At 38.1% G+C, this 18,830-nt stretch overlaps 2 protein-coding genes across 3 annotated transcripts in view; one reads left to right on the top strand and one right to left on the bottom strand.

Annotated features, from left to right (window-relative positions):
* Positions 1-532: 532 nt before the first annotated feature.
* Positions 533-15,860, bottom strand: LOC135221972 (uncharacterized). 2 transcript variants are annotated; one of them, XM_064260059.1, is made up of 16 exons: positions 15,708-15,860; positions 13,449-13,586; positions 12,943-13,123; positions 12,520-12,648; positions 12,061-12,242; positions 7,654-7,782; positions 7,216-7,371; positions 6,033-6,163; positions 5,767-5,872; positions 4,802-4,929; positions 4,145-4,337; positions 3,670-3,840; positions 2,785-2,926; positions 2,411-2,632; positions 1,894-2,024; positions 533-1,095 (listed from the first exon to the last, which is right to left on the bottom strand). In XM_064260059.1, the coding sequence occupies exons 2-16, from the start codon at positions 13,584-13,586 to the stop codon at positions 922-924; spliced, it is 2,313 nt and encodes a 770-aa protein (XP_064116129.1). In that variant the 5' UTR covers positions 15,708-15,860; the 3' UTR covers positions 533-921. The 2 variants fall into 2 exon arrangements, with proteins under 2 accessions (XP_064116129.1, XP_064116139.1); XM_064260069.1 differs by having other exon boundaries at positions 15,587-15,724.
* The window catches only part of LOC135221982 (uncharacterized), a 109,677-nt gene continuing 100,789 nt past the window's right edge, over positions 9,943-18,830 (top strand). Inside the window, exon 1 of the mRNA XM_064260104.1 lies at positions 9,943-10,077. The gene's annotated coding sequence lies outside the window, so the exon portion shown is untranslated. The remainder of the gene's footprint in view (positions 10,078-18,830) is intronic.

Raw genomic sequence — 18,830 nt, 5'->3', positions numbered from 1 at the left:
ACAGCCACAGTTTTGCACATGTGAATTAACAACACTATTCTTGCACAATGTCGATGTTGGGAAATTCTCTTATGTGTATTAACCTTCTTAAGTGATTAAATACCCAAGTCAAAATATTACGTACAAACTTTTGTGTCACACCTTTGCAATTCAGCTTCAATGCTATTGTTTTTTTTTCTCTCTGAAACATTGTCGGGTTTTTATTTTTGCGTTATCAATGTGTAACTTTAGTATTTAATTTTCTAAGTTTCGAAATTTATTTCCGCTTAAATTTCCGGTGACACTTTGTAACATGAGAATTCAGGATTACGCATTTTTTCGCGGCATTTTCTTAAAGACCTGAACTGCAATTTCTTCAATGTGAGAAAAGAGTAATGATTTCTTGTACTTAAACACTAACGATCGTAACCCAGGGTAAAGATTGAGTAACGCTTGAAGACTACGATTGGGCATTTCCTTTAAATATAATCTTCGTACCACGAAGATGAGAGCTGTCAATATTGTCCACAGGAGAAAAGAGAATAAAACACAATTATAGCTCGAATTCCGCCTTCAAGAGCTTTATTATAATTCACGAGGAAACAGCCTTCTTCATTAGTCCCAGGCCAGTTGTCTATTTATGCGCTTTGCAACATCGTTATTTGTTATAAAATATGATCTCTTCTTTGATGTGTATATTTTAGTTATTAATTTGGGTAAACGTCGTGAGTTAATAACACAAGTTTATTACTTCTCTCGGTCGTTCTCTCTTGTGCTCATTTCTGGCTTAAAAAATCGACTACTCGTAACGGAAAATCTCTCTCTCTCTCTCTCTCTCTCTCTCTCTCTCTCTCTCTCTCTCTCTCTCTCTCTCTCTCTCTCGTACACATAATCGCCAAAAAAAAAAAAAATTCGATGATTCTATCGAAGCGAAACTTTCTTTTAAACGGAGTTGTCGCATCTGTGGCCGGACAGGTTCACGTTCCTCCCGTAGACGGTCCTCACCTGCTCCGTCCCGAACTGTCCGTAGATGTAGACAGATTCTGAAGGGAATCCCAGGGACTTGAGCGAGTGCAGGCAGGCGATGCTCATGGTAGGTCCTCCGCACATGACAATCTGTGTCAAGGAAGCATTTCTTTGTTAGTCAAATGAGCGTTAAGTATTGAAGGTCAAAGTGTATAGCATATATTAGGGAAGTGCCCAAGTATCGGTATCGGCCAGTTTTTGTGGTATCGGTATCGGTGAATTTCTGGCTGATACCAGCCGATACTTTTGTCATTAGTACAGGAATTTGAAACCCTTCTAGGCTTCCTTAAATGTACGTATATATTAACAAAGGAAACCAAACAAGTTATATATAGGCATATCACTGTATGTAGGTTCATTGTTTATCTTTTAAAAACAGGTGGTATCTTAATACTGTACAGTGTATTTAACCATTTATTATTGTAATTCTAATTTTAATTAACTACGGTAGTGTCTATCTCTATCAGCAATGATTTTATTAACAATATATATTCTCCTAAATTACAGTAATATGGATGTAACAGGTATAGGTATCGGTATCGGCTTTAAAAGTTAGTATCGGTATCGGTATGGGCCAAAAATTTGGTATCGGTGCATACCTAGTATATATAATTAAATCAGAGAGCGACTTTTCCATTCAGAAACGGAAAAACCAGGCAGAAAAAGAAGTGCTAATAATAAAGTCTATGAATTAGACTGATTACATTTTCTGTTGGAGAAACGCATCCACAGTTATGTAAGGGTACATATATCCATTTTTTTTAAAATAAAGCTCTGCAGAGAGCTTTCGGGAACTGAAAAGTAAAGGGTCATCGAGTAGATTTCGGAAAGCTCTCTGTAGAGATTTCTTTTTATATATATTTACCTTCCCATAACTGCGTATCTAACCTTATAACTGATCCCATTGTGCTGAACGAAGTGATTTCGAATCATGGCGGTGTCGATGAAGCCCTCCTCTCCTTCCCAGTTCTCGGGAGCTTCTGCCAAAGTGTAGACCAGCTTCAGCCTCTTGTCCTTGGCTGAAAGGAAAGAAAAGTCGAGATCAGTGACAGTAAAATTAATCTTTCATTTTACTGGGGGCCACAAAGAAAAAAAAAAAAAACAAACGTCCCTATTCTGTCCATACTTTGATTGGTCAATCGTGAACAGTGCAGAAAACCTGCACAATAGACTGAACACTTCAAACACCGACGCAGAGGGACAATTAGCAGGATGCACAACTTTCCAACACCGTCATTCACCTGTCTCTGCTCAGGGGTCGGCACCTATTTGGAGGGAGCAGGCCAGGCACTTACGCAGTGTCTAGGAGAAGACACCGGACAATATAGCCCAAAAATTTCTATTATAGGCATTCCTATCATCCCCATATCCACAAACAGACATATATATAGTTTTATTGTGTCACCTGCATAAGCATCAAGCTCTTCGCGGTAGAGAATTTCGTCGTAGCTCTCAGAATAGTAGAGAAGCGTCATTCGGGTTTTATCGCTGGGGTTGTTCATGATTTGTCTTATGAGCTGCATTCCTGGAGTTATTCCTCCACCAGAAGCAAGCAGAAAGAGTTGGACGAGTTTGTTGGGCTCGTACTCGAAGCCTCCGCAGGGTCCTCGGAATTCGACCTTGTCACCTGCACGTAGCCGAAAAAGAGAGGAAAATGAACAATCCGAAAAGACAATAATTAGTTAGCATGGGGTTATATCACAAAATGGATTTATCGTACGTAAGAAACATGATCCTTTCAAAAACCACTGCTGAAGAAGAAAATCCAGTAATACTTACCTGGTTTCAGTGCCTTGAAGTGCTGCGATAGCAAACCCTGGGTTTCGAATCGGAGAACGAGCTCGATTTTGCCGAAATCGTCGGGACGCGAGACTGGAGAGAAGTAACGAGTCTGGTCCTTCCCTTTGACTTTCACTCTCACCTGACGAGGACGAGAATGGCGATTGAAATAAGGCTCAGTCAAAACTTACAATTAAAATTTACAGCGTTCCTGGCAACAGTGATGGTGACGATTATTATTCTGGTAGTTTTGGCGACAGATGACGCACAGTTAGTCTTTGATGATTTAAGGCAAACAATGTTATAATGGTTTAAATCAGCATTGTAACAATTACAGTGTTAGCAAAAAAAAAAAAAAAAAAACTGTATAACGTCAGTCGAAACAAGCAGGTACCGTAAAGTCAGTCACCTAGAATGGCTAAATTTCCCTCATATCACCCACTGGTGCTCCGTATCCACTTAAGACAATCATGATTTTGTTGTCTACCTCCAATAATTCGTTGCATTAAATCAGCCCTATAAAGCACTGAAATCGTAAATACTACACGTCTTTATGGATTCGAACAGGTGGCAAATTTAATCAGCAAACACAAGAGATAGGGGTTTTCAAGAATGATTGTGACTTACAGGTTGTGAAAAATAAGTTGTGACTTACAGGTCGTGAAAAATAAGTTGAGTATATATAATGTTTAAACTCTTAGGCCACGAGGGAAACCTTTCATTATTGATGATTGACTAATCTTTGTAAACTGGCATCTCAATGAAAGCTTCTGTAGAGTCACGTATTTCATGCAATCACTCTATCGGTAATAACCAAACCGTTGCCAAAGGAATGAGTGTCTCGCAACATCTTTAACATATGCCATTTTCTATGTAAACACATACCTCGACAAACTGGCCGGGAAAGCATCCTGTGTGGTCTGTTGGTTTCGGCAGGTCAAAGACGAAGGCCGCCATCTTGTCACTGACATCAGTCTGAGACCTCAATACCAATGGAATCCAAGAATCAGGTTTCAGTGCTGCACCATGGCTGATGCCATCTGGGGTTTTGATAACCTGAAAATAAAGACAAGGGCAACATTGGTACTCACACAATAAACATATAGTTGCTCAGATAACTAAGTAGGTAAGTGCTACAAAACAAGGGAAGTGACTTTAGTACAGAGGAGGAGGTCTGAAAGGCCACCTGGACCCTAAGAGGAAATAAATAGATACTTTTATAGTCCTTTTTTTGAGGACTGAGGTGGGGGATTAGAACCCAAGTAGGTAGAAAGAGTGAGGCTCCAGATTAACAGACCAAAATTCAAAGAGGAATTATTGTTTCTTCCTAGAAAAGCGAACTCTTTCCTGATGATCCAACCTTGTCATTCACAGCTGGGGGACACGTGTTGAAGGGGTTTTCAAAGTCAGTATCCTGGAAGGGATGATTTAATTCCCCTCCTTTCTCTTCCGCATCTATGTCCTTCATGAGATTCTTGGCCAACTCTTTCTTCTCCAGTAAACTCATCTTCTTCATCTCGTGATGGATGACACGTTCGTTGGGAACCTGGTCCCTGGAAAAGGCAAAAATCCAAGTGAAATAGAACTAAACCTCTGGAGAGCACCCTTTTTCTGTAACAGGAATGACTGCGGTTTGTATTTCCAGTACTCAAACAGCATAAATAGCGGGATAGATAGGAATTAATGAAAGCAAGACGCGACGAAAACATTGGAAAAGGGATTTATATGCATGTTACACTCCTACTATCCTATGAGTTACCCTCATAATCCTAAATGATAGCTGAAAGAGGACCTCCACAGATAAAATGCTGACGAATTATATGTAAAATTTGACCCTTCGTCTTATACCCAAGTTCTGCAAAAGGTATGATATTACATGTATGCTAAGGTCTGACATGAATGGAATGAAAGACACAAAAGAATGTAAAAAAAAAAAAAACAGGACAGTCCTCCCCAACCACCCACAGCCCCACCCTACCCCGCCAAAGAATAACAAAACAAAATTAAAGCCACTAACCAGAAGTCAAGCACTTCCAATCCCATGAGACACGTCTTTCCCACAAACTGTCGTAGGACTTCGTTGGAAGGACCCATCACCCATCCGGCCTTTCCATCTCGCAGGAGGCGTTCTATTCCAAGCTCGAGCTGGAAAAGGAATGTAGTTGAAGGACTTCATTCTTCTCAAGCAAGTTCATTGTGAGCAGTGGGTGAAGGTCAGGCCCCGACAGCAGCAAAAATGCGCAAATTATTGATGTTCGCGGATGACTTGATTGATCTGCTTATTCAAATTTTTAAAAACATCTTCGTAACTGTCGTGTTCTGGAGTCGAGGTGGGCTACTTGAATAAACAGGTCACAGCAAGCGAGCTTTGTTGTGTGTATAGCCAGCGTGAGTTGGTAACCACAAAATACTGGACTTTGGTGGTTGATTTAGCGTCACACATATGGATCTCAACCAATTGAATGACCCAGTATTTGACAAAGGAGAAGATTTGCAGCTAAAAAACCTTTAGAAGACTCGAATGGTGATCATTGAAGAGTATACTGACTGATATCTCTTTAGAAAGGCATCGTAATATTGGTCATCAGCGACGGAGATGTATTATTTATTTGTGAAATAATTAACTGACCTTAAAAAGAAAACAAAGCCTTAACAAGAGTCCTATGAAAACAACGGAAAATAATAGTGATTCATTAATATTATAACCTGGCTCATAAAACTATCGTCACCGACGCATGAAACATAATTTACTGAATCCGTAAACACAACCGTGGAAGCGCGTGCGCACAAAATGACACATATTCCATATACAAAATGCAGAAGATTAAGAGAAAAAATGACATCTCCATCAACCATCACTCTACTTGTGGTATGCAAGTACTCCTCACCAACAGCACGCATACCCCTCGGCGTTTCAGATGCAATCATTGAAGAAAACAATGTTTTATTCCACCATAAGAAAAATTGCACGAAAAAACTGACCTTGTAACCGGTTCCACCGCAGGCGTGTAGCATAGTGTCCGATACCTTGCAGACGTTTTTGGCAGCCACATACTTGTTCTGCCACAGCCAGTGCAATGACAGGCTCCTGTCATGGACCGTATTAACGCAATTATACTTTAGGTTTAATGATGTATCAAAAATGAAATTCAAAAATAATTTTTTTTTTAAATCAAGCGAAACTTGCAATTCACTAAGAATCAGAAAGGATACGGGACATCATAACCGCCCAAGAAAGTCTTCTTTACCTTGGTGCCCAGGTAAGGTCAGAGTGACCTGACCAGTCGTTGTTATTGGTTGCTTTATCCAAGGCGGAAGCTGTGAGGAACACGAGAGCCCTCGAGGAATTTGTCATACTAAGGCTGTCTCCGAAGTAATCCTGTTGATAAGAGTACAGTGAAGGACTAAGGGTTGATTTCATCCCTGATTTTACTACTACTACTACTACTAATAATAATAATGATAATAATAATAGTGATTAATGCTGAATATAGCTAGTGATATTGATTTAATTAACATACTAGTACAACCATTAATAATCCGATGAAGGTCCTCAATATTTTGTTGTTGTTTTTGTTTTTTGTAATGCACGGTATTATTAGTGCTGATATTACTGCTATTGTTACTACTGTACTACAATTGCAATAATAATAATAATAATTAATAATAATAATAATAATAATAATAATAATAATAATAATAATAATAATAATAAAGAATCAAGTATTTCATTTCGGTTAATAAGAGAGATCCACTGTTTATCGGATAAGGTACTCAATGTTCTTACATAACGAATTGAAGTATAAAAACTTGTACATACCTTAAGCGCGTTTATGTCTTTCATCATTATTCTCACAAACCTTTTATAGTGTTTGGTAATATACTATATCCTATTGTCTGGGAGACTATTAAGCTTCAGATAATTCAGTTTTTTTTCTTTTAAATGAATGAACGTGTCTCACGATAAAAAGGTTTAGGAGTTTGAGAGAAACAGGCTGTTGATTTCGATTAAGTTTGCCTTACGCAAGCATGGGCCCTTCTCCAAAAGGAACATATTATGGTGAAGGGCTGAAGGAATTATGACCAGGTTTGAACCTCTGGATTCGGTCTAACAGACAGAGAATGCTATAGAGCTCTCGGTCAAAGCAGTTTAGACTCGGCAGTTATGGTCAAAGCCGGCATTTCATCCGTAAGATTTATTACAGGGAATTCCTGTTGTCGCCGTATCTGTTAGCATCTCATCTTCTAGTTTTTCCAGATTTAAAATGACCTTGATAACAACAGAGACCATTCACATTTAAGAGGATCTCACAGGTGCTGTGGTTCTTTTATGAAAAATAGCAATCACTCTCTCCAAGATGATATATGCAGTCCCCCAAATTTCCAATCTGACTTTTGAAGAATCTCTCTCTCTCTCTCTCTCTCTCTTACCTGGATTGTAGGATAATCACACACTCTCATTCCAACATCAGCGTGGGCTTTCCTCGTCACGTGTTTCTTAGCGATGTCCATGGCCCCGAGGGCTATTCCATTCCAAACAGCAGCCGAACACAGCAGGAAGTATGGATCCACGCATTCGTCGTTACTCTGAGGAGCATTGGAAAGTGCTAATGACTTACAAAATTGAACATTTGAAGATAAAATGAATTGTTTCATATCTATAAGGCAACATATTCAGTTGAATAGTGAAGTACAGGCAGAACTGAAGGAGCGAAGATGATTTGGTGGAGATCTTAAAGCTAAAAGGAATCACAAGCGATCTAAAAGGAAAAGTTATTAAACGCTCGATTACATCGCAATTTTCAAGGAACATATCCAGCAGTACGGACCATAATATGAACAAAAAGATAAAAAAAGACGTTGACTCACTATCCGCCCATCTCCGGGAGGACCGACCATCCTGTCTAGATTGAACTTTCCCTCAACGACCAGGGGACCTGACATGTTTCCATGCATGCCCAGAGCTTGCCAGTCGTCTGTGTTGGCGCGGATTTCGTCCTGAAACAAGAAAATTATACTTTTTTTCATCTTTGAGTTTTTTATCCTTAAAGGATTTGACTGCAAAAGTCCCTTTCCCCCTGATTTCCAGCAATTGATTTTAGGATGAGACTGTCAGTTCTGTGCTCAGCACCAAAGATATTCGAGGCTCCTATGTACAGAGTACATCGGTCACTTCTTTCTGATGGCCCATGATAGCTACATAGTTGAACTAAAGCACACTGTGGCCCTTTTTCATTGTGTCTGCATCCGTAACTACTTAGTTCTTCAGTTTATGCAAAAACCAATTGAAATGTGTATGTTTAGTTTAATCCAAACTCATACAATAATGAATAGATTTCTGTAAATTGCATTAATTTGCAAAGAAGTTTTTGGTAAAACCTTTGGACTTGCAGCCTTTTCACTGCTGAATGAAAAATGGTATTATAAAAGCACTAACCGATTGGTAACGACAGTGTTTACAAAACTCAGTTTTGCAAAGTGGGGAAACTTAGAATGGAAAATACTGACTTTTTAGTTGGTAGCTGAAAACTAAAGAAGATAAAAAGATAAAGTTCTGATGGAAACAAAAATAAAGAACAATTTGAATGAAAATGATAGAGAAAATAAAATAACAACTGCGATTGGATAGCGTTAAGGAATATCAACGTAGTCTAATGGAGTACTCACAGAGAACATTAATATTGGTTGAAGCTGACGTTTTATAACTAGTGGTACACAGTGAGCTTTGGTTGCAAATAGTAAAGTCACTCTTGACAGTGCTGACGAAGATCAACATGTTATAGCAGAATTTCGCAAACAAATGGGAAATAATCTCAAAATCAGAAAGAACAGAGTATATAGACAAGTGAAATTATAAAGAAAAAATACAGTAGTTAAAAAAATTAAATCACGGAAAGAAGTGGTCATAAAGATGTAAGAGATGAAAAGAACAAAAGACCCTAAGGATGTCTGAAATAAGAAAGAAGAATCATAAAACACATGAAAGGCAAAGACCCGTGACATGAACTGGTAAAGATAAAGGTAAAATCAACAAGGTAGCCACGTTATATCATAAACTGCTTACAACTGATAAGGAGGAATAACATGGATGCGTGACAATAAGCTATATAAAGCAAGTAAGTGTTGCAATTTCTGTGACTTATACTATGTGATAAATTGCTGTATATGACATCAATATGCACATAATTATGAAAAATGTTTTAGAACTTCCATGCCTAAAGTATGGTAGAATCGAATATATATATATATTTCGTCAAGTTTTTCAGATACAGGAACATAGGTCATAGTAAAAAAAAATCAATTGATCATGGGAAACAATTATTAGTTAAAGTGCTGCCTTCTGAACATTCAAATGAACAGAAACGGAAATAATAAACTACGAGAACACATGACTAAAATACTTAAAAGGTATAATGCATTAATGCACCAACAAAATTGCATAAAACGATAAAAGTAAAAGCAAATACATGCGGCCAAGATGCGACAATGGCATTAGAAAAAGAACCTACGAATACAAAGCACTCAGACTACTCAGTGAGTTGCATCCAGGACTGAAAAACGCATGAAATCTTGAACTAATCAATAAAAACTTAGATCAGTATATCATAAGAAGTACCAGTTATCTCACGGGAGAAACAAGATATTGCAGAAAACTAAAAAGGGGACTAAAAATAAAATTTTACTTGATATTTTTGGACAGTTTCGAGATATAAATTTTTATAAAACATATATCAAAATCACTATTCCATAGACTTATATACTATTTTTTTAACTTATATCATGGCCCTGCCAATCACCCAGTCGCTTTAGAGTGCCATACTACATGACTGAAGGTTACAAAATCTTGCTGATAATTTTATACTAGTTACTAATTAAAATCTATTTTTTTAATACCTCTAACTCTAAATATAAGAAAACTGGACTTTCTTTAATCTATGTATAACTATTATATCTTATTTCTTCATACGTAGAACATGATTCCGTATTAAAAAAAATATTCAAACATGATTATAAATAATTACATGACACACATTACATGATGATAATTATGTTATCATTTTGCTTTAATGCCAGTCATCGTTATTCTTAATATGCCTAATACGACAATTCATGCTAACATTATTACTCTACCGATGATTGTTGTTACTTAGCGTGGACATTTTCAGTTCTTTGTTTGTTTCGATGGTCACAAGAGTGAAGTTACCGATCAATTTTTTTTCTTTTTTTCTAGTGCATTGTTAGTAAAGATGGCTACCGTATTTGGAACGTCTTTTGCTATTTTCATCTGGAAATGTAAGTACTCGATTGATTCTTTTGTTTGATTACTTGATAGGATAGTAAGGCATTGAAGGCTTTGCATTTGCCTTTGCATTTGCATTGGATTAGCTAGCTTACTTCTTCAAGTTGTGACCCTCATTGTGGTAAGGTTTATTGAACATTTGGTTGATTTTTAGTTTAAGCCACAATCGTTCATTTTAGTAGCAAATTACTAAGCTGCGCCTAGATTTTGAGTAAGTGGCCCCCATATAGTCGGTAGCCTACTCAACAATTTTGGGAGACCACATTGGGAAATCATGGCTTATACTATTATGGGGCAAACTACTACAAAATAGGGAGATAGATTAATGCGAACTTCATCATCATACTATTTCAAATTCTGATTATGATTAAGGTAAGGTTTATTCAAGAGTTTTTCAAAGTGGCATTAGGCACTGGGCAACTAAAGACCTGGTTACCTAGGCTATGTTACTGGGGATTTCAGGGAGGAAAAGTCCCCAGACCAAGTAAGGACCCATTGACCTAGGTTAGGTTAGTTTAGTGCTCTGTATTATATAATTTAGAGTGGCGGGGTTTACATAGGTTGGGAGGTCTTTGGTAAGCCACTCAACCAGGTAAAATATCTGGGCCCTAAGGTTAGGTTGGGTTAAATTTAACTTTGTATTCCACTCGTTTTGTCTATCTACTCAAACAAAACCCTTATATTTCCAGTGTTCACCCATAACTGCAAGACATGAGTGTTTTCAACTTTCAGAGCACTCATTAAAACAAAGAATAATCTTGTTTTTAACTCCAGAATGGATAATATGGAGACAGAAGGGTAATAACTTACCAGGGAACGGGTCTGGGGTGTATAGCTTCCAGGGCTAAAGTTAGGGGAACAAGGTCGGATGTGAAGTTAGGTAAATGTAGGTCTGGTTAGGTCTTATTGTCTCTGAAATATGATTTAATATATTATATATATATATAATAATCTAATATATATCTATATATATGTGAGATGAAAGGGGTTATGATTAATAATATGTTTAGTATGCCAATGTGATGTGCTGTGCTGTGACCTTTTTGGAATGCACAGACTTCCTATAGAGACAGAACCGAAGCAACGACCTGAGAAAGCTGATAAATGATTTCTGGGATGACGTGATATGAAAATGCATAGTTAAGCAGGTCAACGTTCGTCAGTTCATGGGATCTCGTTCAAGTGCCTTTGAAAAACTGGCTGCGACCAGTTACATGGGGCGTTCAAAGTGTGCATTCATATGTACGTGTGCGCTTCTTCCGTTAATAATGGTATCATTAGCCAAGTCTATGGGGAGACTTTCAGAGACGTCTGTGAGAGAAAGGCAGAATGCTGGGAATAGCTCTGCGAAAGTTTTTGATTTCTGGGCTGGAGATGGGTAAGTGTTATATTACTTTAGCCAAAGGGATGGCTTCTTTATTACCTTGTATAGATGTCCTATTCCATTTAAGCTATTGACTTTGTCATTACAAGTGCGTATACTTAATTGTGTGCTCTCCTGTCTTTGTAGCAGACGATTCTAGCAAGGGAACTAAGTGTTCTGGCAAGGGGGGGACAGAGAGTCCCGTATGGAAGAGAACTAATTGGTGTGACTAGTTACTGATTAAGACATTTACATATTGGGGGTTTAACTAAGTTAATTAGTCTGTGAGACTTGAGTTATTATCTTCCCATTGTTAAATAAATATTGTATTTTTATAATGCATGACTCATTTGATGACCTGTTAGAATGGAGAGAGAGGTAGAGAGAGGTTGCGAGTTGAGAGAGAGAGAGAGAGAGGGAGCGAAGGCTGTGTCGGAGATTGCTTAGAGAGAGAGAGAGAGAGAGAGAGAGAGAGAGAGAGAGAGAGAGATTGTGTGTGTATCAGTTTGCCTACCTCTTTGGTTTCACGCATACCAAATAAAATACGTGATTCTTATCTCGTAACAGTGGTGGCAGCGGTATCGTTCAAGATTGATCTATGCCACTGACTCACCTTGTAAACGAGGAAGCAAGAGAGGTTGGAGTAGTCGCCTTCAAAGTTGGGGCTGATTGTCTGGACGGTGTACCAGTCGGCGAAGCCAGCGCTGGTGGCCCACGATCCGTATTTCAGGAGCTGGATGTTGTTGTCATCGAGACACTTCACTTTGGATGACAGAGGGTACCAGAAGTGGCCACCTGGGGGGAAAATACATTACGCATTGCTTCATACTAAGATGATAAAGTAAATTCATCAGACTGGAAGTCTTAGAGACGTGGAGAACTCATTCAACATGTTATGAATTTTGAGAGTAATGTCCGGACTCGTGTGAATGAGTATCTTTTGAAAAAATAATATAATAAACTACTATATACATCGTAATCTTAAAAAAAAAATAATAATTCAACTTTTGGTTGAATATAATCACCGATTGCATAGACATAAATCAAGTCATGTGCTGAAGCATAAACCAACCTGTTGCGGGATCCGAATAGGACAGCGTTCCAATCAGTTTTTCCTTGTTGATTCTTGGCAGGAGTTCTTGGACTCTCGGGTTGTTGTGGTACCGGAAAAGGAGGGTTGTTACGGCTCCGAGATGCATAGCTATAGAATGAAAGTAGACAAGGAATCCAACATGACTATGACTGTAAGGAAAGTGTCATCTAATCAAAATGTACTTCGTCCTCATTATTCAATTACTTCAGTATGCACAATCTTTCTCTCCTAATTTTGAAAGATCTTGGGATTCTACGATTCTTTCGTTCGTAAACAGGAAAAAAATAATAATCATACATCCTATTTTAACTCATTATTGAAACTTCGTAATTTCTTTCTATTTATTTGAGATATTATTCAGAACATCAGCTCCCAAAAGGAGGATACATTGACGACACTTACTGTAAACCATGGCAGTAGAGGGGCATCCATATCGGGCGATTGTTTCACACACCATGGCACAGCAAACATGGTTCTCGCCAAGGCCCCCAAATTCCTTCGGTATAATTAAGCCCAGGAGGCCAAGCTCAGCCATTGCATTGAGGGACTCCCGAGGGTAAGTGTAGGTGCGGTCACAGTAAATCTAACCACAAGTAAAATGCCCCAAAATAAACAAGTTAGGTTTCAGTGAGTCAGTTTGCACAGTTTTAATTAAGATTCTGTATATTTTGAAGTCTTTATATTTTAAGCAAAAAATCGAATTAACATTTTTGTGACGTTAATACTACGAATTTTGTTAGGCTTAATTCACGTGGGAAAATGTTACCTCCAAATGAAGTACAAAGAGAAAATGTTATCAGCTGGACTGATAAGATTAAGAAAACAGCAGGCTAGAAGGTGTCATATCATATGAACATGAACTACTAGAACCTAGGGTAGAAACATAAATGCCTTGTACTTGTACTTACAGCGTGGGGTCTTATTTTGACTCTGCATAGTTCTATAATATCGTCCCTCAGTTTCTTCTGTTTGTCCGTCAGAACCCAATCTGGGTCATAGTCAGAGTTCAGGCCCCAGAATTCACCTCGTCCCCACTTTTTCTCCATCTGGAAGTGCAGAAGACGGTGAGTTAAAGTAGCAACAAACTAAGGCTAAATGTTACCTTCCTGTCATTACCAAAGAGCAATAAGTAGAGGGGTTTCTTTCGTAAACAAGTAGATACTGATATTAATTCCATTCACTCACTCAGGCTTCTTTCTACTGAAGGTAAAAGTTAAAGACCGATAAACAGAAACAAGGAAGGAGAAGTATTCGACTTCATCCTGCATTTGCATTCCATTTTTATAATGAATCTCGTCATCTGAATTTATACTTTTATTATGCACTGTGGATCTTCCATGTTATCTGCATTGCTTTGCTCATAACCATGCAATATGTTATGTATGGGTCCCAACCCCTCCCCACTACTAAAAAAAAAAAAGTACCTTAGAGGAATGTTGTTGGTGGAAAAGGAAGAGGAGTAACGCCAAGGTCACAAACCAACTGCGTCAATCATCGTCATTATCATATATATGTATATATATATATATATATATATATATATTATATATATATATATATATATATATATATATATATATATGCATGCAAATGTGACAATGACGACAAAATGATTAATATTCCCTTCTGCGGGAAGATGTGAATATAAATGTCAGAGCTTCCCGCTTAGTCAAGTGGCGTAATGTATACAGGAAGACTTGCTGGTCAGAACCATTTTTACTGCGTGCGCCGCGAATAGTGAATAAAAAACATATGTTGTCAGGGGAAAATAAGACTAAAATCAAATATACTTCACATATATATCTACCAAATAGAAAAAAAACGCCGTTTGCCTCCAGTTACCACATTTCTGCCGAGGTAACCTCTCTCTCTCTCTCTCTCTCTCTCTCTCTCTCTCTCTCTCTCTCACGTCCTCTCTCTCGCTCTCTCCTCTCTCCCCTCTGTTCTTATCTCTCTCTCTCTCTCTTTCTGTTCTCTTCTCTCTCTCTCTCTCTCTCTCTCTCTCTGTTCTTCTGAGAAATTCGTTCCAAGGTTTGCAATTGCGCTGAGGGCTTACAATGTTTTATTAGACATTCTTAGATGCTGCGTAAAACGATGTACAATATATATTTTTTTATTTATATTTTTTGGCACGTGACATTTCTTTTAGGCACTTGAAGACTCAGAATTCTTATCAATCCGGCATGTTAAGTTTTCTGTAAAAGACAACTATTGAGATGGGTATGTTGATCATCCACCCTTCAATCACCAAACATTCCAAAATCTGCAGCCCTCTAGCCTCAGGAGTTTTATGTTTTTTAAGGTTAATAAGTTAGTCATGATCGTGAGTCGTCTAGCACTGCTATAGGTGCCACCAACATAAGCCACCACCGGGCCGCGGCTGAAAGTTTCATGGACCGTAGCCGATAGTTTTATACAGCATCATACGCTGTACAGAAAACTCGATTGCGCTGAAGAAACTTAGGCTTTTTTTTTTTTCACTCGTTTCTCATGTGAACATTATACCCAATACGTAAACACATTATTATATGTATACACACATACATATATACATGTGTGTGTGTGTGTCCTGTTAGTAATTTTATTAATGCACAGAACGATTGTGTAAGTGATAAAGTTTATAATATATATATATATATATATATATATAGATATCTATATATATATATATATATAGATATATATATGTGTATATTGTGTGTGTGTGTGTGTGCAGTTTTCATCCGTCTTCCTCTGAATATGTTACTTGGAGTTTCCCTGTGCCCTGTATCACTATATATATATGTATATATATATATATATATATATATATATATATATCTATCTATATGGTGTGTGTGTGTGTGTGTGTGTGTGTGTAGTAGGTGTGTCCTAAAAAAAAATATCGTTGAATATCGGATTTGCTATATCTGGAATTTATTGTGGAATTACAGTTGATAAGTGCATCTGCCCCAAATATCAGCGGATCTGCCCCAGCCAGGAATTGATACAACGTTACATAAGCAACAAAGTGCCAGGTCCGAATCGCCTGGCCAGATGCACTTACCTATAAATTCCGCTTGGGTTCCAGTTATTCCAAATGTGTAGCAAACTCGATATTGAACGATATTTTGGCTTGATAGGTTCACTACTACACATTCCTTTCAAAAGCAAATGTGCAACTTTACCTTGCCAAATTCTCAGACTTCCCGCCCTGCAACGAAGAGTCACTTCAGCGAACTCTGAAGTGGACGAACGATGCCTCAGCACCGTCTTAGATACAGCACCATCTTATATAAGCTGCGAGAAACCACCGACGCGACGTACGAAACAAAATACTCGCTGGCAACTGAACGCTTCCTAGAGGTTGGGAAAGGATGGGAAGAAAGATGCTCGCTCGCGACGCGAATTTCATCCAACCGTCTGAAAGAGTCGGTGCTGAACGGAAAAGATTCATTGAGGAAACGTAATGTATAAAACTTCCGACCAAAATATTGGAAAATATGAAGAATCTAGAGGGAGGAGATTATTCCTTGTACAATTATTGATGCGTCATAAGAACTGAACTCAAGGAATGTATAAAAAACACATCAACTTGATTGCTTCGTTGAATCCACCACGATAGGGTTGAAATTAAACGGTTAGACGGGTAAAGCAAGCAAAATAAAGCGGTATAATAGATTTAAGCATATTTTTACGGCCAAGTTATACCACCAATTTTCATTATAAAGCCAAATAGAAGATACATGCAAACTTCAGAATGTGTAGCGTAGTACTAGTAGCATTTGGGCGGTAGTACTGGTAGAGTTGATTAATTATCCGATATAAATGAAAAGGTAATAGACGACATTAGCCTCTGTTAAGATGCTAGAAAAGAGAGAGAGAGAGAGTTTTAGAACATTTTGTTATCAGAATTTCAGACATAAACTTATCATTCGTTTTATTCATCATATTTGAGTTCCCCCTTTTTTAAATCCCTGTGGGACCCAGGAAGCTGCTCTCCCATGTGATCACCACGAGCCTTCAAGTGCATGAGAAACTGAGTCGTCATTTAAAATATCAACAACATATTCGAATTCCCTTCAGACTTGTTGCACAAGGCTGGTTGTACAGTGCGGTGGGTTACGGGTGATATTTGTTATAAAGAACGAAAATGCGGTATAGTACGTAACCATACTTTTAGTACTGTAAAATTCGCTGTCCTTGTATTAGCAACAATGATGGTATTGTAGATAAGAAGTGAGATAGGAAGGAATTTTTACAGATAAGCCAGCTCTTAATGAAACCACAGAATACTGTTTCCAATGAATTGTCTACTGGATGATAAAGAAGGCAATTATCCCACTGCCCTACGTATATGTGTCCTTACTCTGTCCATAGGAAGCTTACTCCACTACAAGACTTTATGGTGGGATTTTGTGAGCCCGAGAACTTTCATATTTTGTCGAGGAAAGCAGCTTTAGTTTTCCAACAGTATTTTATCTGTTAAAATCATAACAATATGATTATCATAGAGGAAGTAGGTTAATGTGGCTTTTCTTTATCAACTTTCACTTCCGGTTGGTGACGACCCTGCCATCACGAGTTGGGTAGAGGAGACGCTTTAGCTTTGGCAGGCAATTCAGTAAAAGAAGGAAACTCAAATTCGAACCAGCGGGCGGAAGAAGATTACTCTGAATACAAACTTTGTTCTCCAGCACTGAATTGTGCCATAGCCATTGTACCGTGGCCTTCTTGAATTTTAGTTCCCTGGCTTGACGGTACAATCAGGCATTTTTCGCTTTTTTTGTTCACTTTACTGTTGTTTTTTTTTTCTTACAAAAGTATGTAGGCCAGGCTGATGAGAAAGCAAAAATTGTATGGTGGATTATCAGGAAAGCACCGTCTTTATATAGTCTTTTCCTTCTAGGCTTTTCATAATTTTCATAAATTAATAGTCCATCCAGACTGTCTCCCCCCGAGTTGTGGCGAACCTGATGGGTTTCTTTATGCCTCATAATTTGTGGTGGTTCCGCCTTATTGTCCAGTTGCTTCCTGCATTTTTTCCCGTGACATATGGTTAGGTGTATTTATCCCTACAATGTAAATTATGTAAATGCTGTTTTTGGTGATTGCATTATTATTGTTTTGTTGGTGTTCATTGTGTTGTAGTTGTTATGAGTCACTTTATTAGCTTTGCTACTGGTTTTATATTGTTCATTTTAATTCTCTCGTGAGACATGGAGCTGAACTCTGGGCCTGCTACTCAGTACAGTAAGGAAAAATGCAGAGTACTTTACTCAAATACTCGGGTCTTATGTTAAGATTTTCTTGATCTATTTAGTTGCGCCTATAACTACGATTTGATGTTTTTACCCGAGTCACTTGTAAGCAGTAACAAGTTTTTAATCTTGGGGTTTGGTGGCCCCAAGTTTATTTATTTTCGTAACATCCCACGTGCTGAAGGTATGGCTGCATACACCAAGTCTGGATGACCTGTATATCGTCAGAAAACTTCGCGTTGCCATAGAATTCTTTGTTCTAAGGTTTTTAGTAAGTTATACAATGTATACGTGCTTTCCGTTTACCTCAATCCAAACATCGACAATTCTATACATAACTGTCTTTTGGAAAGGACTGGTATGGCTCAGTCGCAGGATTCGAAAGCTTCATTTGTAGTAAGTGGTGTAGATTTCAATGCAACGCACAGCGAGTGTCTTAATTCAAATTCCTCAGATCAACATGGTCAGTCTGCTCTTGAGCTCTGAATATCCTTCGATTCTGTCCAGCTAATTGAGGAACCCAAACATTTCTGGTTATCGATTAGATATATCATATTCACCGATGTTCTAGCGATCGTGACGTCCAAGGTCTGCAAGTGTATACGTAGACACTTCCGACCACTGTCAGTCAGTATATTCCTAATTCCACCATTGGAAAAACGGTGTGGCTGAAATCTGAGCACCTGAGATCACATTATTGAAGCACGGCAGATACTTAATATTTCAGGTGCTATATCAGATCTAGATCCCAAGAAGTCAAATGAAATGTTGAATATTTTAGTAAGGTTTGTCCCTAGAAAGGTCATTAAATTCAGGACAAATGACCAGCCATGGTTTGATGATACATGAAGAAGAGCTTACCATGACAAACAGACCAAATTAAACACCTGGAGACGAATTCGTTGACATAAATATCGCACCAGTATTGTAGAGTCTCTCCATGCTGAGGATAGAATTTATCAAATAGCTGAGAGAAATTACAGTAATTCCTAGAGGAAACTTGAAGGAACCATATTGACATCATCTGTCCAGGGCCGAGTTAAATAAGAG

The sequence above is a fragment of the Macrobrachium nipponense genome, chromosome 20, assembly GCF_015104395.2.
Source record: "Macrobrachium nipponense isolate FS-2020 chromosome 20, ASM1510439v2, whole genome shotgun sequence".
Classification (NCBI taxonomy): Eukaryota; Metazoa; Arthropoda; class Malacostraca; order Decapoda; family Palaemonidae; genus Macrobrachium; species Macrobrachium nipponense.
This window is presented reverse-complemented; position numbering and strand designations above follow the sequence as displayed.